This window comes from Syngnathus scovelli, chromosome 5 (assembly GCF_024217435.2).
Source record: "Syngnathus scovelli strain Florida chromosome 5, RoL_Ssco_1.2, whole genome shotgun sequence".
Classification (NCBI taxonomy): Eukaryota; Metazoa; Chordata; class Actinopteri; order Syngnathiformes; family Syngnathidae; genus Syngnathus; species Syngnathus scovelli.
The window spans coordinates 2,470,676-2,493,485 of NC_090851.1; the positions used below are offsets into that span (position 1 = coordinate 2,470,676).

Sequence of the window (22,810 nt, forward strand, 5' to 3'; positions counted from 1 at the left end):
TTTGTGGCATTTTATTTTCCAAATATATTTGTTTGCAATTATTTAATTAAGATGTACAGATTAAAAACTACATATAGTTTTAATTTATTTATTTAGTATTTTTTGCAAAGCATAATTTTTTTACATGACGAACTCTTGCTGCGCATGCGTTGAAGTTTGGATTCCACCGGAGAGCGGAAAGGCCGTTTGAAGTTGGGACCGGCTCACGTGACCACGCCTCTCAGCCAATAGGAGAGGACAGCTCAGATTCCAGCCCAAGAAGCCGAAGACGAGAGGGGGGAAGCCATACAATGATAATCATGAAAAAACTAGAAACACAACTTTACCAGCATCACTGACACTTCTCTGCCTTTTCGCGTCGCTATGGGTTAACTTAATGGCGGATATTGGTGCGAAAATGACATTTGTTTGTACGGAAGTTTGCTCCGGACGACTTTAAGGAGAGACGCCTTTCGTCTTGCCCCCCCATCATCACCTTGCGTGGAAGAATGGGGGCTGGAGCTCTGACCATCTGTGTGAGTAAAATATCAACTTTTTAAGGCCTTAAATGAAGTCTGCCATGGAACTTTCTTACAGTCTTGCTATGCGCGTAATGACGCGTAATGATGTTCCAAATAGCTTTTGGTTTAACAAAAACTATTTGCTTTCTTAAATGGTCATCTATGTCACTGTGATGTGTGACGTCATCAAGGAGGGACCAGAAAGTAGACATCAATCGCATTCTTCCATGAATTTTTTTTTTTGTATCCTAATACCTTTTAATTTCGATAATGTAGTTTAATCCCCTTTGTACGCACTTTGTGACATGACAGCACATCATAATCATTGGCATTAAGTCTTTCGAAATGTATCCCGTTATCAAGACGTCTTGTTACGTCATGCCACGTCACGTCAATCAGAACCAAAAGTTTTGAAAAAGTTGGATGGACATAAATGGTCATTTGACGAAATGTGATTTAAGATTAATCTTGTTTTTGTCCTCTTTAAATCAAACGCAACACCCAACATAATGTGGTGTGAAAAGTTCACTTTTTCACATACAAATCTGACATGACAGCCATTTTGATCAGTACACTGCCTCCATTTCAAGAACACCAAAAAATGCAAATACAGTGTGAATTGGAATGAGGTAATAATTCAAAGCATACCACATCACGGTCATAGGGTCTATGAACATATTGCAAAATAAATTATTGAAGGAAAATAAAAGGATTATTCCCAAGCTGCTATTTAAATTGGCAACAGCTTAGTTTATTAAAAAAGGTTAATGCTAGACTCCGGGCCCTTGCTGTCCTAATGTAAACAAACCTGATAAGTGTGCTTGTTTGCAGACAAGAACAAAATGAGGCAAGATAGACATAATAACAGCTGCTTAATGTTTACATGTGGAGGTTAATGTGCTCAGTGATGCGTTTTTGATGGGGTCTTTATATCGTATAGTGCATCCGGGGAGTATTCACTTTGTTCTCATTTTGTGAGCTTGCAGACTCAACATCTTTTACCTCTCTTGAGAACTTCTCTATAAGTGTCTGTGCGTGTAGCACATTCAAGGTGTTGCGTGGTAACCCGAGATCTGTCATAGCAACGCCCTCTCGCTCTTCTCGTCTTACCGGCACGTGGGTGCGACATGGCGACAGCCAGTTTCTTCTTCTTTACTAACCACCATCCTCTGCGCAGCACAACGAGGCAGCGGTGCAAGTGAAGGAGGACATGAAAAAGATGGTCCGGATGCCCGTGCTGAAATCGTGCTCGGTGGCATCCAAGCACATCAGGTTGTTCGGGGCACCCCTTCCTGAGCTGCAGGAGAAGGGCCTAACTGAGGACGGCGTGCCCCTGGTCGTGCGCAGGATGGTGGAGCATCTGTGTAACAATGGTGAGGCCGAAACTAGCCCTTCATCGAGTTACAAATTAACCTCTTTTCACTCAAACAATAAATTAATTACTATACACAATATCAGAATTGTTATATGCAAGAGCTTTAATCTGATTGGCTGTGCTTACTGTAAAATATTTACTCTAAAATACTCTATATATAATCTAAAACATTTACCAATTACTCTAAAACTAGTATTTAATACAAAAGATATTCATTTATCTCCATTAGAGTTATTAACTCTAAAAAAATTCGACTTGCGGATTTTATTGCCGCTTCAAAATGCGGATTTAGGCATTCTCCCACAGCCGTCAACACGGTCGTTGTGTACTGTTTACGTTTGGCCACTAGATGTCAGTAAGCGAAAACAATTTTGACTGTGACCCCCCCCAGCACTACAGCATGAGGGCTTGTTCCGGGTGAACGGCAGCGTGCGGGCCATGGAGGCGCTGCGGGAGCACCTGGAGAGCGACGAGGACGCTGACATCAGCAGTGACGCGGACACGTGCACCGTGGCCAGCCTGCTCAAAAGGTACCTGAGGGACCTCCCCCAAGGCCTGGTGGAACCTGACGTCCAAAAGGAGCTGGTGCGCTACTACCAAGGTGAGGAGAAGCTTTGGTTTGTTGATTTTCATTCAGAATCTGATTAGGTTCATTCAACCAATTCTGACATCTGAAGGAACAATAGAGCTCTCCCGTCACACACACCTTACGACATGTGCGTCATTGGGCATGTTGGTATCAGTCTCCACACGTGCGTTAATCCAACTCTGACCCCATTTTATTCCCCGAGTAATAGTATCAACATATTTGCAAGCACTCTGCAGAACACAACATGGCACGGAATCAAGTCTTGTTCTCTGATCTCATCACACCAGGAAAGGATTAAGGTTGTAAACAATACAGTGTAATTGATTATCCCCGCTTTATAAGGATTTCATTGAAGTCTTGGAGAATTTTTCAATAAAAACATCAGAATGGTCAGCGCATACCTTGACGTATTTCGTGTTTCCATAGAGTGCGGCGACGAGATCTCCTGCTCAGGCCTGAGGGAGCATCTGCAGAAGTTAACAGAGGTCCACCTTAGCCTGCTGCATTACCTGTGTCACTTTCTCACACTAGTGGAGAGCAACCAGCAGGACAATCGCATGAACGCCCAAAACCTCGCCACGGTGTTCGGACCCAGTGTCTTCCAGTAAGTGTGTACAATTAGGAGAAAAAAAAAAAAAAAAGGGAGATTTTGTTTCAAACTGTTATGAATGGACAGAAATTGTATTTTTGGACAAAAACTACATTATTTGGCCAGCAGGTGGTGCTATTTTCTCTCAGAAGTACTTGTCATTTTCAGCCACTTATCCTACTCATGTAATGACTACATTTCTAGTTAACTATAATTAATAATACATAAAATGATTTTTCAGAGTCAAACACAGAACCTCATCAAAGTGGAATTTTTTTTCCCCAGGCTTTTAACCGACACGTGGTGGCTTGTTGTGTTATTTGACCATGATCAATATGTCAATCTTTCTCCCTGCGGTCCAGCGTGTCTCCCGCGTTCGAGGCCCTCAACGAGCAGAACATTTGCAACAAGATCCTAGTCCGGCTCATCCAGAACTACAGCAGTATATTCGAAGCGGGCGCGAAAACCGAAGAAAAAGATGACGACGTCAAGGTGCGTGCTAATCATTTTCTTATTATTTTTTGCTGAGTGCTGCTGACATTATCTGATGCTTATTGAAGCATCTGACATATGACATCACTCGTGGCCTATTTACCCAGCAAGACGTCGTATGGACAGCCACTTACGCAACCGCAAGCCAAAAATCAATCGCTGTATTGATCGAGGGAGGTGGACATCTTGCCACAGTGTATCGATTGCCTTGTTTGGCCGGCAAGAAACAAGCGGAACAAAAACATCCTCCTTAAAAAAAAATCCAATGGAAAAGCTTAAAAACGAACAAATACTTTCGTGTTGTTTTTACCGTGACACATTTCCCGTGCAAGAAATGTTTGGTATTCCAAAACACCGCTTGAAGTTCCACTTTAGGAAAGTCATCCTTCACAGTGACATCTTTGCGGGTGATGGATGGACGGATACATGGCGAAACGTGACTTTGACTGCCGGGTCGCTTATCCACCTGACGCCGCCTTAACATTTTAGGTAAACCATCAGTCCCTGCCAGATCGCCTTACGTGCAAACATGCGTGCGAAACCAAAAATATACAATAAGTCCATCCGGGCTGTCTTCACCTCAGTCTGACATCATCTATTTTCATTCGGGTTTATGCAGGGCCTGACCTATATGGATTTCTTTCAGCCCAATGCTAATTTTTAGCAGAATAAAATACTGATTAATTGGCTGAATCATTTAAAAAAGATTAACCTGGGGATAGGCGGTGTAATTAGCCCCCCACCCCACACACACACACATACACACACCCCTAGCCGGAAGGCTTTAACGTTGTTATTTGCTCCCGACATCCCCAGGTGCGTGCTCCCTTCAAATTCCTTCACATAGGCCCTTTTAACACCGACCATGTGACGCGTGCAGCGCGATTAGCGTGATGCGGGCCTGTTTATGGAAAAGCTGTTTTTCTGCGTGCGCTCGCGGCTTTGCAGATGCTATCAGCTGACTGCGGCGAGGGAAGGTTGTTCTCACAAACACCAGTGGTTCAAATATCCAATGACAATATAGAAATAAAATTATGAGGAAAAAAAAATCAACATTTTAATTTATTTATATTCAGAATTATATTTTTGTGTTATATATAATGTTAATATTTAAGACTATAATAGTATTTCAATTCTAGAATACTTAAATTTATAGAAAATAAATTTCAATAGAATAAATTAAATTATTTTTTTTATGCAGTGCTGTTTTTGGAAAGTGGATAAAGTAATTTAATTTTGATTATTATGAGGAAAAATCAACATTTTAATTTATATTCAGAATTTATATTTTTGTGTTATATAATGTTCATATTTAAGACTATAATAGCATTTCAATTCTAGAATACTTATATTAAATTTATAGAAAATAAATTTAATTGAATACATTAAATAAAAACATTTATGCAGTGCTGTTTTTGGAAAGTGGATAAAGTAATTTAATTTTGATTAATTTTAAATGTTTTTCTTTTTCCAAAGGTTGGACAAATTGATGCAGAGCCTCCATGCCAAGACAGCAACACACCTGAAAAGCCGAGGAAGAGGAAGGTACACAATACACATTCTCATGTAAAGGCTTTACCACTTACAGTATCTACATTTTTTTTTTTTTCCTTTCCGAGATCTATTTCCTGCTTTCTTATCTGAGGTTTTTATTTTTGCTCTACCAGCAATAAAAAACATGTATCGGTCCTAATCGGATTATGGTCATATGATTAATGAAAGCGTTCGGCAGCAGGAAGCAAAACATAAAAAAAAAAAAAAAACAGTTACTAGCACTTTAAATAATATAAGAGAGCAAGGAGCTTTGACACTGGTCTTCATTTTGTTTGGTGAAAATTGCAACCAAAAAAATCAAAGCATACCACTCTCAACCTATGTAAAATTACTGTGTACAGTATGTATTGATTATTAATTTGAAGACATTGAATATATGTAGTAGAATCCCAGAAATTGCTGGCTTTGACCTCAGTAATGATTAATAAGTTTATTATTTATCTCTACACTCATTATCTTAACTCCATAAAAGCTTTGTCTCACCCTCAAGGCCAAATATACTCGTGAGAGATTTTAGAGAGGTAATAGTGCTGACACACACACACACATCAGATCTGGTTCTCCAAAGCAAATATTATGCACCAACTTCATTCTATATATAATTGAAATATGACAGATGACAATTTACCCGCTAAAACATCATGGGAGGGCCTGTGGTGTTCCTGGGGGGGTCAATCGTTGCTTTCCGTGAAAGCCAAATGTATTTAGAGGAATCAATATGGCAGCCAGGAAGAATTGGATTCGCATAACCGGTCAAGCTGAAGAAACAGCAGCGGTTGCGCTAATTACAAAAATGTAGCCTTTAGGTGACTAGCAAAGGGTCAAGCACGTGTGGAAACGACCCGCCGATAATTGGTTTTACCCAAACGTAATGCGTCAAGGGTTTCAACCGCTAGCGTCAGCAGTGACATCAGGAGCATTTTGTGCCCGAGTTCCACATTCGGGCGGACAGTTCGCCGACATGAAGAGGGGTCCGTCTCGCAAGGTGGCCGTGATCAGGTTGCGATTCTTCGCCTACAACACAATCGGCGGATCGCTGCAACTCAACCCGCTTTATGTTGGCACGGTAAACCAAACATCAATAGATTTTTTTTTTAAAAATAATTTCACCCTTGCTTTAAATTCCTTGATTCCATCTCTTTTGAGTACGCATGTGTGTGTGAGTGAACGCCACTTTTGTTTCCTCTTGTGAAGGTGAAGAACGGCAAGACTGAAGGGGGCACGCTCCAAACGTCCGGCCGCCCGGTGCCGCTGCCTCGCGGTCGGGGGGCTCTCGGCGTACCGATAGTGGTGCCTTTGAGGAGCGCCAGCCCGGCTGAGTTCATGAAGACGACTCGCAAGGATTCTCCCATCCCTACCTGTTTCCATGCCAACCTGCATGTCAGGTAAGGTGGTGCACAAGACAATTCCTATTGGATGAAAATAATAATATTAATTAAAAAAAAATCTGAATATATTTTTTAAATACAAAAATATAGCCTTTGTTTCAGTTAACTATGTATTTTTGATGCAGATTTAATTTTTTTTCCCAACCACATCACGTTTAAGATTTTTTTTTCGGTGCAAGGGGAAGGGGTGAAAGGTGAGTGTTTGACAGCAAACAAGAATCTAAAGCCTGAGCCCCATGGCCTTGAGCATGAGGCATGCACACAAGCCTATTATAAGCATCTGAAAGTGAGACCGGCTCAGTGCCTTTCACGCAGAACTTCAACGCGGGAAAAACAAAAGACGGTTTCGACGGACAGACTGTGTGAAAGCCTTTTTTATTTATTTACTTTTCCAGAAGCAGGAAAATCTCCTGGACAATATCCTCTCATGCAATATCCTTAGATTTTATTTACAAAAGTGATGCTGGAAAAAAAAAAAAGCTGTTCTTGACAAGCATTGCGTGAACTTCCCGCTTTACTTCAAAATCAATCAGCTCAATAATCAATATTACCTTTGAACCCAGCTTCCTCCCGCATTTACGTCAGGAAATCTCTAGAGACTGATTAAACATTGGGCCAGGCGGAGTGCTAACACGTTCCCCGATAGTCTGACCTCTGACCTTAGCGACGACATCATGCGTGGACTCAAAGTATGTCATGGGTGAGGGTGATGGTTGAAGTAGCTCACTGTGCTTCACATAATTTAAAGTACAGCATTAGATTTTTTTTTTTTTAAATTTGTTTTTTGAGGCGGCACATGACTTATAGATTTAAAAAACAACCTCATCGAACAGAAACCTCCTCTGTATCAGCACGGGTCCAAATGTTGGCACAAATATAACACGGTAGATCTGGAATGTCCAATATGGAGCAAAGCAATAAAACGAGTGATGACACTGAAGCTGTAAGGCGAGACATCCAAAATCACTTCGGCACCAGACCATTAAACTCCTAATGTCGCTTTAGATCATACTTTAATAGTGTGTCATCATTCGATTTATTGACTTGTTACATAGATGTTTGTGTGACACATGCGTGGGAGTTCCAGATAATAGGATAAACTGATTTATAATTAATTGAGAACCATCGGCCTCAATTGTTGGAGTCAGCACATTTGATCTGCCATCTGTACATTTACATACAGCATGTAAAGAATCAAAATAGCGTCACGTGGAAGGAGCAGCAGTAAATCTTCATTTGACATTCCCCCGTGTCAGATCGTATTCGGGGTGCTGCGTACAGTACGACCAGGGACTCCAGTAAAGTGCGTCAGCGGTCCGTGCTGGTATTTACCAACAGATGCGGACGCGGCAGATCAAAATTGAGGCGGGGGATGCCGTCGAGTTGATTTGATTTAATCTTTGTGGATTACAATGACCCAGGTGAAAATGCGACAAATTCCCTCAAATCTCCCAATATTTATATTTTTATGTTAATCTGGTTGTTGTTTGATTTAACAAAGCTATGTTTCAACCTGTAACTGTCCTAATACTTTAATCCTCATACCATAATATCATATTTTTATTTATTCTCTCAATTTTGTGGCAAATATATGCTAATGCTCCACAAAGTCATCCTCAATGGTTTTGGCTACCGCCATTTTGTGTCAAATAAACGCCTTGGTGGTCTCACCTCCGCCTAAAATATGACACCACCCTCACTGGCCGCAGATGAGCCAACATAGCGGCGTCATGTGAATTTACCGTGCTCCCGGTCGCATGCACAGCCATGCATGCTGGCTTTTGTGGATGGTTGCAAAGGTCCACGGGAAGGGCGTTATGCAACCGAGGCGTTCTCAGAAGCGTCTACGGGAGTGAGGAACGTCGCAATGAGGTGTGAGGGTGAATGGCGATGGCGTCGTTGGCAGGGAAAGAGTCATCCATCTTTCTTCTGACCGGACTAACGATGTAGTTGGAAGATGAACTTTTTTCGACGGACACGTGCACGTTTTTCGGTCAACCTAATGTATTTATGAGGACGCATCAGACAATTTTGTCATTCATAAACTTAATGCAAATAAAACATTTTTTAAATTGTATATAATAAAATAATAAATAAAATAATATATGTATTTTTAATTTTAAAACATTTTTTTTTATATAATAAAATAATAAATATAATGATCTGTATTTATATATATTAATTTTGTTGTTTACATTAAATCTGTGGAAGGGGAAAAAAATCTCAAACACATAAGACAATTTTGTCATCCATAAACTTAATGCAAATAAAACATTGTTTTAATTTTTATATAATAAAATAATAAATAAAATAATGTATATATTTTTTTATTTTAAAACATATTTTTTTAATTTTTATATAATAAAATAATAAATATAATTATCTATATTTATATATATATTTTTTTGTTTACATTAAGTTTGTGGAAGGGAAAAAAAAATTCCATTTTTGAAAGAGAAAATATTAGCCGATTATCCTGAAGATATTATAAGATCCTCAACGGCCATATTTTTGTAAATAATTGTCTTAATCGAAGTCAATCTTTTTTATCCATTCATTCATCCATTTTCAACACCGATCATCATTAAAGATCATTTAACCCAATATTTACTGTCTTCGGGCAATCTTATGTATTTTGTCAACAACAATCAATTTGACATCTTTAATGAAGGTCAAGTCCAAAACAAGAACAACTCCCCATGCAACCGGTTTGTTCTGGGTAATTTTCCGTTCAGCCGGGACTGACCGGTGTGTTTCTCCGCAGCCCCACAAAGCATGTTGTTATCCCGACAGTAAGGTAGTGGGTAAGCTGGATTTCCGCTCTTTTGCAACGCTCGGCGGCAGCGAGAGCTAATATTTAATACCCTTGCCAGACTGTAAAAACACCAGCTCGGAACATGCGGGTGTCAGAACAATTAAAAAAAAAAAAAAAATCTAAAGCTTAAAGGAATGGTCCATGTCACTCGTGATTTGTTCGTGAAGACTTTTGTACTTCGCTGAACTTTGGCCTATTTTGCTCACTCCAAGTGGAAACCTAAATCCTTTGTTTTGAATGTTATACGTGCCCTTTAGGAAGCAGCATGGTGACCAGTCACGTACCAAAAACTCACCGGGGAAACGCAAATTAACATCTTTCCCTCTGACTTGGTGTGACGCCAAGAGGTTGATGTTTATTGGAAGATTGATTTTTCTATTTCCTGCTCCAAATTAAACCTGATATTTTGCAGCAGCACCATTGATATTAGTATTAGGCTGTTGTTTCAGTTTACTGCAGGAAGTTAAATATAATTTAATATAAATATAATATAAATTAAATATAAAAAAAACTTGAAAATTGGTTGTGCAATTTAAAAAAATATTATTTAATATAAATATAATATGAATTAAATAGAAAAAACTTGACAAATTGGTTGTGCATCTTTAAAAATATAATTTAATATAAATTAAATAAAATAAAAAACAAATTGGTTGTGTATCTTTAAAAATGTAAACTTTGCAAATGTAAATAAAAAAGTCATATTTAAAAAAAAAATGATGGCGTACCCAAAAAAAAAAAGAAAAATTCTGTTGACTTTTGGCTTTTCAAAGAAATGCCATCTAACTTTTTACTCTAATCAGTTGATTACCGGTTTGTTTTCAATATTATTTCGCCCTTGCGACTTATCAGGAAGAAAACACGGCATTCAAGTCAGCTTTTGGAGAAACAATGCGAGCGATTACGACATTTCTTCCTGCCAGTGACCACGTATGAAAATATTAAGCAACGTACAGAGCCGCTCAAGTCATTGCGTAATTTACCCGCTGGCTGGCTTAGTCTATCCAGTCGGTACCAGACACCTTCCAGTCGCCACAAATCTAACTCATTGTATTTGTCTTTTATCTTTTAGCACCCAAGAAGATGAGAGGCCAATATCTCCTTTCTATTTGAGGTAGGCCCTGTTGGAAGGCCATCATCAAAAACATCGAAAGACACCAGACACGAATTTGACAAGTGAAAATGGCAGACAGATCAAGCGGAACCTTCTAGCATCCTCAAAATTGATTTTCATTTTACTAACGTCGGCTTTGACATGACAAATGATCTCATCTCATTAGGACTGTTGCAAATTCTTTCTTATTGACTACCTGTAATTATCGATTTAACTTGCACTCGCGACTCCCCTGGTCACATTCCCGCCTTGAAAAATACTCTCATAATTTCTTTTAATTATCTTCAGAATGCAAATTGATCCGTCCCTTTAATCCCAACACCAAATAGCGTAGCATGCTAACATGCAAATGGACACAAATTGTTAACTCCAACCATATTTACATTGTGTTTCTCACACACTTGAGTTAATTTTTGCTCACCAGTTATTGTGTTATTCTTCCAAGCACAACATCTGACGCTCCTGGTTAATATGCCACCGCGGTGTAACACGGGATTAGCGGACGGGCCGGGTTACACAGATCAAACAACACCTTTCTGACAATCTCATTCAACGTCGGAGCTAAAGCAGACCGTTTTTTGCTACCTAAATATTGTGCACGTGTCACGGCGTCTGATATCTTCAGCAATTAAGAGTCAAAGGTTAAGTCAACACTGGTAAGCCATTAACGGGTTTATGTTGCTTTAACCTACCGTCGTAAATGGTAGGTCTATTTCTAGACACTGAGCATTTTGATGTTATTATGATTTTTTTTTTTTTGGCGCCAGTATTTATCTTGCATATCTTTTTCACCTTGTGCTCTCACTCAGGCCTGTGCTGTTTATTGTAAACACTGGCGGAATATTTCTCACAGGTCACATTCTGAGAAGAATTTTTTAATATTTTTGCACCCCCTATAACAGTCCTAGAGGAACTTTTAGCATTTCCCAGTTTGTATTGAACAAACTCGTCTTCTCCTTCTTTCAGTCCTCACTGCTCCCCTGAAGTTTGCACCCCTGATGCCACCACGTAAGTTTTCTCTTTTATTCGCATTTTTGGGGAATACCAATTCCATGTTTATCGACTCCGAACAGCATCCTGGACAGGACCATCCGTTCGGCGGTGAAGCATCACCTCTTCGATGGTCATCAGACGTCAGACGGCGGCGAGCTGTCCTCACGCCAGCTAACGGCGAGGCAGCGACGACGTCACCGCAGAGAACAGCAAGACGACGGCTACGGGCCGCTAGACAGAAGCGGGTACGACCGCAAGAATTTGTAATCCGCAAAGTCTTTGTTGATGGAGTTAGATGAGTTAGTCAATACAACGTGTGGACGGTAAATAGAATTAGCCCAGAATGCTAAACAACACAGAGGCTATAAAACGTGTGCTTTGACGCCACATTGAGCTTCACAAAGAACCACAACGCAAACCTCTTTCATCCTTTCTCCTGACAGAGCGGATACCAACAAGGAGAACATCCCGAAATTAGGAGGGGGGAGCGGATGTAGTCGAAACCTGAGGGAGGAATTTAGCGACTTTTACGGAGCATCACTCGGTGGGCCGAGCGAACCAAAACCCAGGAAGTGGAAACACAACCCGACAATGGCACGGTTCAACCAGGAAGCCTACACAGTGAGTTTTTTTTTTTTTTAATTACTGCTGGTCACTTATTCGTATAATATGTCATGAAGGCTTGAAGTTGAGGTCCAGAAACAAGAATTTTATTTTTCCATTGAAGGAATCTGTCGGCATGTCGGCAACCTTTGAGAGAACCAGACCCGGCCGCGTGGACCCCTATAAGAAAAGGTGAGCGCCACAAAAAAATATGACGACATCACAACGGCTCGTAAAAAGCTTGTTTTGGGTGGACGAACGTGCGGCTGCCACCTGTAGATCTCAGCGCCGTTGTGTTTAGACAGTACACCGATCCACTGGACACAAACATGTTTTTTTTCCGGCACATTTTCCAGGAATGACGCTTCAAGAAAAGACGACCTTCCTTCTCCTTTACAGGTACGATCGCCCTCACGCTTTTGTCCCCTTCTGCAACACCAGCTTGTAAACACAAGTCAACTTTGACCCCTTATACCCTGTCAATGGCGATTAATTAGGAAAATAAAATCTCATCATCTGGTGCAATATCCACGTAAATGTGCCAAAGTTAGCATGCCGCTAATTCGTAGTCCCTTGGCAGGCGACATAAAACGTACTGTTTAAGACGTGGCGGGATTCGCCTTGATGTATTTTTAGCCTCTTTCCCGCACTCGTAAAATGAACGCATCAAACCCCAGCCAAGCGAGATATTGCCACAACACAGCCAAGCGAGATATTGCCACAACATCAAACTATTCAGGCTTTCCGGTATTTTCCTACAACACCCACCGGAGGTGTCCCGGTTCTTTTACGTCACTGACGCTAACTCTAAAATGTGACTTTACACAAAGGTGCCTTAAAATGAAATAGAAAATTACTGTTTTGTGCTCAATGCTACGTTCAGGGTCCCCCCGTCAAACCAACGTTTTTTTTTTAGGTAGGTTTACGGGAGATTACGAGCGACGACATAATTGTTATGAGGCACCGGGGGGGGGGGGCACGAGGCCAACAGACGACCTTATCAAGTCCCCGCAGCTGTTAGGTGTTGCCTTACATTGAATCGGACAACAATCGTCTAAGTGGGCCTTGTCAGCAAAGAAACACTCCCACAATGCTTTGCACCTGCTGGTTCATCCTTCAAGTTAAAGTTGACAGGGATTGAGTAGCTTTGATGCAATCAAAGACTATACATTGTTTATTTTTGGAGAGGCCAACTGTTGCAGGTAATCATTCCATTTAAAAGCCACTTTTGTCATGTATTGTTATTTAAATTTATTGATGACTTCAGTGGAATATTTGCTTTTACTGTTTGCTTAGTCTTGAACTGTGCTAGCCTTTTTCTTTTTTTTATTTAGAATATTTTTTTCCTAATGCGAATGAATGCTAACGTGGCGAGGGATTCATTCATTTGTTTGACTTGTCTACTTTTTAGTATTTTTTGACCAATACAAATATAGCGGCAGATGGCAATGCATTTTGAAATTTCATATTTAAAAAAATAATATAATTTTTAGTATATTTTTTGTTAAATCTTTCTTTAAATCTCCTTAATTTTGAAAATATATTTAAAAAAAATAACTTATTTAAGTAATTGAAAATAAAAGAAAAACATAAGCAAACAATGATTAAAAAAAAAAAATCCCATGCAATAACAATTTCATTAGCTCGTACTAATGAAGCAAATAGCATCTCGCTCCCTTGATTGGATGCAATTAAAACCCACACAACCCCCGTGAGGCTTTTCAAAGCGTCATCCTCTCGCTTGGGGGGGGGTCAATGTTTCGTAAAAAACCTTCTTCAAATCTGAAAGCTTCTCTCGCTGCTTTCTATTCAAAACACTTCATCAGATGAACACCATTGACTTTGTTGATTAATCATTATGGGATTACTGTGAGGTGCAAAATCCGGGACTCTCTGAGGAGTACCAACTGGGATTAACGTGAGCGCAGATGTTGTAGACACACACACACACACACACATTTGCCCTGAAAGCACCATTACGTCATTGGGAGAAGCCCAGCTGGTACAACAGCAGGGCAAGATGGACCGTGCTGCACGGGAGCCTTTTGACGAGATTATCCAATGTCACTCTTCGGAATGCGGGGTGCGCCAAAACGCGCCCTGTACTGTTTGTTCTTGGAGAGGAATTAAAATCAGCGTCCCAGAACAACTCGTGTAAGGTTCCGGTTTAAGACAAGTAGTAATGGGAGCCTTCCAGTAAATAGCCAGTGGCATTTAGGGAGCTCATCTTGTTTTTCCCCTAAAAATAGCCAGCCCCACACCCAGAGAGAGAGGAAATGGGACGCTATCAGTTTAGCACGCTCTAAATGCACTTCCAGCTCGGACGTGACCCTCCCCTCCAAAAGTATTGGAACAGCAAATCCATCGTTGTTGCTGTCATCACCAAACTTTTTTTAGTCTCTTATTTACGAGGTAGAAATCATCTTCTACAGGTGATCTGGCATGACAAACGCATTTTTAGCAAACTGCTTCCACGTCAGTGAGCGATCAGGTTTGCATCCTTTTTTGCACATGCAAACTTAATTCAGGCCATAAGACGTGTTTGTGCGTCTTTACTTGGGCTTGTGAATATGCCTTGTCATCAGCAGCATTGTTTTTCTTGGTCTTCCTTTCAACTTTGCTGTTATTAAGTAAACCAATGGTTTATGTTTTTTTCCACCGTCCATCCCGAATAATGACTTTGGCTAATGTTTGTGGCTCTGACTCTCAAGAGTTTGTTTTTCCACTCATAGATATTTTCATATTTGCACCTTGAACCATTTAATTTAATTTTTTATGCTCTTTGGAGTACAAGAAAAGTGCATGACTTTAATTCAGACGTGGGAGGTAAGATGGAGGAACTTTAGTGTAAGTGCTTCTTATCTGAGATGAATGTTTATCTTGGAGAAAAAGAAAAAAAAATCAGGCCGTCAGCCTACGTACGTGTGCTGGCTCACAAGCTCTGTACTTTTTTTTTTTTTTTCTTCTCCCCCACCCGCACCCCTCCTGCTGCCGTTACGAGACAAACAAGTCCTGGGTGGGGAAGAACACGCCCACCCTTCGCCCACCCAGCCCCAAACAGATGGGCGTATTTTTTGGCTGCGCCCCTGGCGGCCAATGGCGAGCCCGGTCGCCTCCCCTTTTTTCTGCAGCCAGCTTTTAAGACACTGCATGCGAGCAGACTCTGAATCTAAGCTCAACCGAGCGCTTCTGTCTTTTCCGTCTCTCTCTGATGGTTGTGCAGACGCTACGGATGAAGATCCAGGAGTCGCCCGTCGTGGCCTGCGGCGGCGTGGAGGTTTACGACCCCGAGCGGGACAAGGCGAGCTGCGACGACGTGCCCCGCCTGGATAACAACAACTGGGGAGGTGAGGATGGGAGAGGGGGAGCTTTCCACGACACGCGCATTCTGCTTTGCTGTCAAAAAAAAAATGCAAGAATTAAATGGCAATGATCGTCAGCAGTATCTGCAGAAATTTTCACATTTATTTTCCTCATATAACTTTGCTATTTACATATCGTTTATGCCCATGTGGCACTCTAGTTCTGCGAGCTGTCCAAGTCACATGACCAGCATGCAAACAAGCCCTGGCATTCTATTTTTTTCCTCAGTCTATTTATTTTGCACCCACCAATCCCTCCCTTTTTTTTTTTAACTCCCCATGCTTCCTCGGTTGATTTTTCTTCTTTATGGATTGGAATGATGAGCAACAGGTTGATGATGCCACGTGTTTAAAAACTTTTGTAAGCGTTTCATATGTTTGCCAAAACAAATACTTCAACTTGAATTATGCACAACCTCGGGGTGGGGTTGTGTGGTATGCGTGAGTGCGTGTTGGGGGTCATATCAGAAGGGTGTCTGGGGCGCCCTCTAGTGGACAGCTGAGAGAGGACGTGCGCTATGGCACGAGCAACTCAATGCTGAAGGTCATTTTCTCCGTTCTGCTATTTGGATATTTCTCCACTGACTCACCCCATTCAAACTATAAATTATTCACATCTCTGGAACTTTGTCCTACATTCACACATCCACATTTTCCATTAAAATAATTTGAACATGTAAAAATCCAAATTTCAGAGAGAGCTTACTTTTTGAATGTCTCATTTTTTGGCCAATTCAAACCATTTTAACGATCTACAGTTTAATTAATTTAGCAGCATTTCAGCATTCACATACTGAATTGTAGTTTTTATAATCCGTAAGCTCTCGCAGCTTCTCTTTCCTGGATTTCACATCTTATCTCGTTTTAGTCTCCTTTTCACCACTACGATAATTTAACTTAGCTGTTTTTTTTTTTTTTGGCCAACTCAACCTTGTCCAGTCAAGCCTGGTGACTCAAACTTGTCCATGTGATGCAACCAAATTCCACAGTTGTCCTCATCAACTGACTCATGACTTTACAACATAATAGCAATACACAGCTAAAGAGAATTCTCACCTTAATATAAAATATTCTTGTGGCTACATCACTTGTTTGAATTCACTCACGCTGACTCAGCAAGAATTGTAGCATTGCTGCATACATATACTTAAATAACGGCATGGCAGCGGGAGACACCTTTGTCCCAGTGGCATTTGTCGTCTTTGCACGTCTTCCAACAGAGATTTGCCGTTCAAAGCCTCTCGTGGCTGCAGATGCGCCAACCAGAAGGTCTCACGTGTGTTTGTCGCGTTCCATCCTAGTGAAAGTATCCGTGTTGCTAAATATGGATAAGATTCTGGTAATGGTAGCATGGTGATGTTGTTTTTTTTTTTTTAAAAACAAGTCTCTTTTTTTTAATGACTGTACATCTCTGTACTGCACAATATATATGCTTGTTTATATGTCAAAGACATCTCAAATGACCTTTTCGGTCGGCATGGCAACATGCTCAAGCGTTCCTGGAACATTTTGTCAACCTTTTATCTAAATGGCAAGCTGGCATGTTTGGCGTTTCATTAGTGTACTTCATCTACACGCCGTTGATTTAGAAGGATTCTCGGAGCGGCGCTAAAAAGGACATTTGGACGCGATGGCTTTTTTTTTTTTTTTTTTGCTGTAGGAAGATTCAAACCTCTCCTTCCCTGAGAGGAATTTAAACAAACTCGGGAAAATATGCAGCTGCACTTTTAGGTTATTTGACTTCAATATTTTTATTAATGCTTGTTTTTTATTGGCAGAAAATCTACAGTCATACAAACCTGTGGTAGTTAAGTCATGATGACTTTTCTCATATTTTAATATATTTTGCGTACATGCTGCAAATGCGGAGGCGTCGTCATGTATAATGAAAATAACAAATCTGTTGTGGGAAAAAAAAAAAAGTTGTCCTCCCCGACAAGCTGCTCTCTCTCTCTTAATGTCCTGCCATGGGCGAGATACAAACTGTATCGCTCAGCGGGGGTCGCGCTCTGACATTATCCCGCCGAGAAAGCGCCAAGCATTATTAATAGAGCGAGGATTGTCAGCAGACATAATGACGGCCCGAGTGGAGACGAGAAGATAAACCCAGAATAGGGAGACAAAAGTCCCGGTGGAGGCTTTCACACTGGAGGTCTAAACAGCCAGGGGAGGGAGGGGAGGGGAGGGGCTGCTGTCCGGAAGATTTAGCATGCTGCCATGGTAACGCTTGTTCCTCTTATGTCTTTGAACACAAGCAGCGAGGAAAAACAAGTGGAGGCTTTGCTTTATGTCTCTTGACCATTTTCCAACCGGACAAAAAGGTCATCATTTGTCCAATGAAATTTTTTTTTAGCCAGTACACAAGTTTAAATGCAAGGTTTATAATATGTCCAAAAAATAACAAGCACTATCACCGTCCATTTTTGTGTCAAATAGAACCGGTCCCGGCTTACACGATGCTACAGCGGGAGAATGCAGACCGCGAGGAGGCCCGCTTGTCGCCGCACGCCGGCGGCCGCCTCATCCGCCAGTTGCTGGAAGAATGCAGCGACCCCATGCCGTCTCCTCGCTTCTACGCCTACGGCCAGTGTCAACAGTATCTGGACGATACGGAAGTGCCGCCGTCGCCGCCCAACGCTCACTCCTTCGTTAGGTAATCACCGTTGATCTCAAGTAAATGAATTTTTTTTTTTTACTGTGTATTCATTATTATTACACGTGTATGTAGTCGCAGAAGGAGTTCCTCCCTGGGCTCCTGCGACGACGACAAGGAGGAGTTGACCATCGCCCAGCTAACCAAGAGGATCCACATTCTAAAGAAGAAGATCCACCGATTCGAGGAGAGGTTCGAAGACGAGCGGAAATACCGGGTTAGTGTGCGTTCACCTGGGTTGGATTATGTACGGGTCATTCCAACACGTGACTCACATGTCTTCTTCTACTCCAGCCTTCCCACAGCGACAAAGCCGGTAACCCAGAGGTGCTACGGTGGATGAACGAGCTAGCTGGGTTACGCAAAGAACTCAAAGGTAACCACCGAGAACCGACTCATAGGTGGTGGATGAATCCTAAACATCTGTCTCTCTTTTCCCAGAACAAAAGCTGATGAAATCAGAGGAGGACTTGCCGCCGTTGACGCGGCAACGCAGCAACACGCTGCCCAAGAGCTTCGGGTCGCAGCTGGAGAAGAAACCCGCGCTGGAGAAGTTACCCAAGCCCCCCGTGGAGAGCACGCTAGAAGGCATCCTGAAAAAGTTGCAGGAGAAACGCCAGGAGGTGGACCGACCTGAGGACATCAAGGTAGACCTTGTGGTGGGATTGAAGCGTGAAAATCGTCCAATCATATTTGAGCATTGTGTGTTCCATCCTGACAGGACATGACCAGGGAGCAGATAGGAGCTGAGAAACTGGCCCTGCAAAAAGCTCTTCTCTACTACGAGAGCATACACGGACGACCTGTAAGTCAACACGTGATACTTTTTCCACAACATGCTTTTTTTTTTCTGCAGCAAGTGATGAAAAATAAGATCCTTTACCTAATCCCCTGGCAGTCCCTTGGGTCCAGTCACTGAGAATAAGCTTGTTTACACTTCCCCCTGTGACCCAGATTGCTAATGGAGTGTTAACAATGACTCGAGCAGTCGCCGCGATTATCTCAGGTCACTGATGCTATTGTTAAAAAACGTTTCCCCCCCGCTGATTCCGTTGGAATTCTGTTGCTGAAAACCAAAAACAGCAGCGTGCTATGATAACATGCTCCTCCGCATTTTCATCTCCTCAGGTAACCAAAAGCGAGCGGGAGATCATGAAGCCGTTGTACGACCGGTACCGGCTGGTCAAGCAGATCCTTTGCAGAGCCTCCACCATCCCAGTCATTGTAAGTCGCCGTGTCATGTAATGTAATCCCCCCCCTCCCCTTTTTTTTTTTTTTTTTTTAAACCCGCCCTCCAGCCTCGCTCGTGTCGAAAGCACATTGTCCAAACATCCGCGGACGCTTAATCCCGGCTCATGTTTGTGACTTTAGTGTCCAATGAGGGAGGCTGTGGCCACGCGTGTGAATAATAATAAAAAAAAAAAAGCCCATGGCACCCATTCCCGTATTTATTTAGCTTTTGTTTATTATGCAAGAAATGATCTCCACCGAATTTCGTTACGCAACGTTCTTTCTGTAATCCCCCCGCATCACGCAACCCGAGACCACTGTCCTTGTAGTGTCCACGTCTGTGTTATTCTTACCAACGATGTGCACGGTTTAATCCTCGAAAATAATGTCAAAGGGCAACTCCTGGAGTTATTTGTACTTTCTAGCTGCAACATGACCTTTTTCACGTGTCAGCGAGGGTTATATCGGGATGCGAACCCGACTCCGAAAGCGTAGCCATGGTTTTGTTTGCTAACGCAAAACAAAATGTTGGTGTGGTCAGAGCGGCGGCGGCGGCGGCGCTGTAAACTCCACGCCGGCTATCGGCTACTTCTCGACATCACCGCAGGGTTCGCCCTCCAGCAAGCGTCGAGGCCCCCTGCTGCAGCCCATTATTGAGGGCGTAACCGCGCTCTTCTTCGATGATGGCAAGGTGAAAGGGATGATGCTGAGCTGATTTCATAATCAGACCCCCCCCCCCTATTGATTTGATTTGATTGACTGCCCTCTAAATCAGGGGTGGGCATGTTAAGGTTCAAGGGTCACCTATAGCTCATTCGACGATTTCATCTGAACGGCTGAGCATAAAATTGGTTTATTAAAATTTTACTGTGATCATTTTAAATAACATTGTTGCTCATCTGTTCAAATGTGACCCTTGCGTGCCAAAGTTTGCCCACCACCCCCCCCTCGCTGTCGATCACCTGCATCATGGCTGCCTTTTGATTGGACAGCTGCCTGCCGTTTTCGTGTTGAATCAGTAGCTTATGCTTTTATTTTATTTTATTTTTTTTAGTTCTGCTATAAGCATGGTTGCTTTTCAAACATTGCACTAACCCCGGTTCTCACCCAATATACATCAAGCCCATGAAAGACTCAACATTAGAGTGACCTCCACCAAGGCAAAAAAAAAAAAATGGCTTCCTTGTTGATTATTTTGTGTATTCCTGCCATGGGGATGTTGCTGTGGAGCATGATTTTATTTATTTATATGATTATAAACTCATTTATGTTGGCGCAAATACCTCTGCCAAGATGTCTTTTCAAAATGATTCTACTAACATAATATTTTTGAGCCTGAATGAGGGCTAATAAAGATCGTCTTGATTCTCAGCCAGCCTTGACCAATCACGGCCGATCTGGAACACCATCTCAAGCTTTCTCTTTTCCTCGCGCAGGAGGAAGAGGACGGCTCAGAGGACGATGGCGACGCCAAGACGCAGTTCTGTGTCACCGCTCGCCCTGACCTTAACGTGATCAGCTTCCTGGGTCAAGAGGAAGTGGACGGATTCATTTCCCCAGTAGATGAATTGATTCCCTCTAAGAACGTCACGGACATGCGACTGTCCAACCTCCACTCGGCCACCACGTAAGACTGACTGAAAAATTGGGATGGAATACTTGGAATTGTTTTTTAATAATGTGAGTTTTTGTTGGCATCTTTTAGCCAAGAACTGGTGGAGCAACTCCAGGAAACCCGGGAGGAGAAGAAACGAATCCGCAAGATTCTGAAAGAGTTTGAGGAGCAGTTCTTGCGACAAAATGGAAGGTAGGAACAGAATTTGATTTTACCCATTTCCAGGTCTGGGAATTATTTTTTAAAAAAGAAAAACCTGAGGATAATGGTGATGTTTCCACAGGAACGTTCAGAAGGAAGACCGCTTGCCTCTAGCATCAGAGTACAACGAGTACAAGCACGTCAAAGCCAAACTGAAGCTACTTGAGGTACTCCTCAGCAAACGAGAATCCAGCAAGTTCATCTGAGCAAAAACACGCAAAAATCAAAGACTTGTCGTGATGGTTTGTGCAGCGGTCGACGGTCGCTGCCCCAAAATCCCGAAATCTTCACCGCAAACAATCACGCTTGTAATGTCTACTAATTTATTTGTGTCCGTTTCTACCACAACAACCTTTCTCACCTTTTGCCATAGAAGTCCACAGATGAAATACTATTTTTAAAATGGTTGCCGAGAAGATGGTGCTGGATATTTTTGTACGAGAGACTTTATATTTGATGGAGAGTTGTCGTCTGGTGTGACCTCTGTAGAAAAATGCTTGCTAGTTGCTAAAATGATTGTTTTGTTTGTATTATGGGCCACACTTGAAAAGGAAAAACAAAATGTCACAGCATTACTGAAATCATTTGCAAGATATAAATGCAAATGATTTGGTAAGAGAAATGGAAACTGGAATTATTTCATGCAAAAAGTCTAATATTTTATTTTATTAAATTATTTCCTTTTGATTTTCTCCCACAAATAATTCCGATGGTAAGAATAATTCAGACTTAATTTTCTGCTGTCACATATATTTCTTTTTTTTAATGTGGCCCATAATACTTGCATATAGAATAACCCAAAGACTCACACAGTGTATTTCATGATCAGTAGTAACATCAAACTAGCACGTTTGTTCAGTTTAGTAAACAATTGTGAGAATTTAATGTAAAAAAAAAAAAGATAATTATAATGGTGATAAATGTCCAAATCTTTTCCCTCCTGCTGAAAATCCAAACAACGTATGCATATGTTTACATTTGTGTGAGCACGTACGTTTTTTTTTCCACAATGGATACGGATGAGTTAATCAGTATGAATATTGGTTTTTATTGAACATAAGCACTGGCGCGGCTTCGCACATTGAGAGTGTGTACATTTTAGTACATAAACTGTATTTGTATTTTGTATATATGAATGTAAAAAGATATTTTTACTGACTCTTTGGCTCTTGTGGATTTTCTTTGACTTTTGATGATATACATCATTTTACAATAGCATAGAATTGAAATATATTTTTCCTAAAAACAAGATTTTTTTTAAAAAATTGTCAATTTCATCTACAATTAAAAGAAATCCCTTTTTATCAGGTAAAACAAAAAACATTGCATAACATTGCAATGATATAACCCCCCAAACTAATTCTACCAGATCATGTGATGTAATATTTTTTGCAACTAATCCACACAACTGCACACATTTATGCATGCTTTTTAACCACTTGTATTTATTTAAAGAGCAGCAGAAGAGAGTTCGGCATGACAGCAAAACTACTGTTTGCTTGCACAGAATTAATGGCACATGCAAACCATATTCAAAATAAATCAATTTAATAAAAAAAAAAAAACGTTTCAATAAACATGCACTGCAATTGATGGAGCAATGCTCTTCCCCAGACTGTCTTGTCACCCTTGAATAGTAGATTATTAATAGATGTTAGGTCATGTTAAATGTTTGATTTTACGCAATCTGCCCACGCACACTGGAGTCGTAAACACAAGAATGTCGGTCGCCTACGT

General features: G+C 41.3%; 1 protein-coding gene across 2 annotated transcripts; it reads left to right on the forward strand.

Annotated features, from left to right (window-relative positions):
- The first annotated feature begins 236 nt into the window (after positions 1 to 236).
- fam13a (family with sequence similarity 13 member A) lies at positions 237 to 22,232 on the forward strand. 2 transcript variants are annotated; one of them, XM_049720308.2, is made up of 24 exons: positions 237 to 515; positions 1,678 to 1,873; positions 2,267 to 2,476; positions 2,891 to 3,068; positions 3,416 to 3,545; positions 5,022 to 5,090; positions 6,294 to 6,484; positions 10,375 to 10,416; positions 11,383 to 11,424; positions 11,490 to 11,654; positions 11,853 to 12,030; positions 12,137 to 12,204; positions 12,369 to 12,411; positions 15,236 to 15,359; positions 17,811 to 18,027; positions 18,103 to 18,244; positions 18,322 to 18,403; positions 18,469 to 18,674; positions 18,749 to 18,832; positions 19,156 to 19,251; positions 19,799 to 19,948; positions 20,694 to 20,884; positions 20,963 to 21,064; positions 21,156 to 22,232. In XM_049720308.2, exons 1-24 carry the CDS (start codon positions 489 to 491, stop codon positions 21,277 to 21,279), a joined length of 3,057 nt encoding a protein of 1,018 aa, XP_049576265.1. In that variant the 5' UTR covers positions 237 to 488; the 3' UTR covers positions 21,280 to 22,232. The 2 variants fall into 2 exon arrangements, with proteins under 2 accessions (XP_049576265.1, XP_049576266.1); XM_049720309.2 differs by lacking the exon at positions 19,799 to 19,948.
- The last annotated feature ends 578 nt before the right edge of the window (positions 22,233 to 22,810 follow it).

Bases quoted from the DNA above. Each gene is read 5' to 3' on its own strand.
- fam13a (XM_049720308.2), top strand. From the start codon at position 489: ATGGGGGCTGGAGCTCTGACCATCTGT. The intron at 12,031-12,136 runs GTGAGTTTTTTT...TTTCCATTGAAG, and splicing joins TCAACCAGGAAGCCTACACA to GAATCTGTCGGCATGTCGGC. The intron at 21,065-21,155 runs GTAGGAACAGAA...ATGTTTCCACAG, and splicing joins TTCTTGCGACAAAATGGAAG to GAACGTTCAGAAGGAAGACC.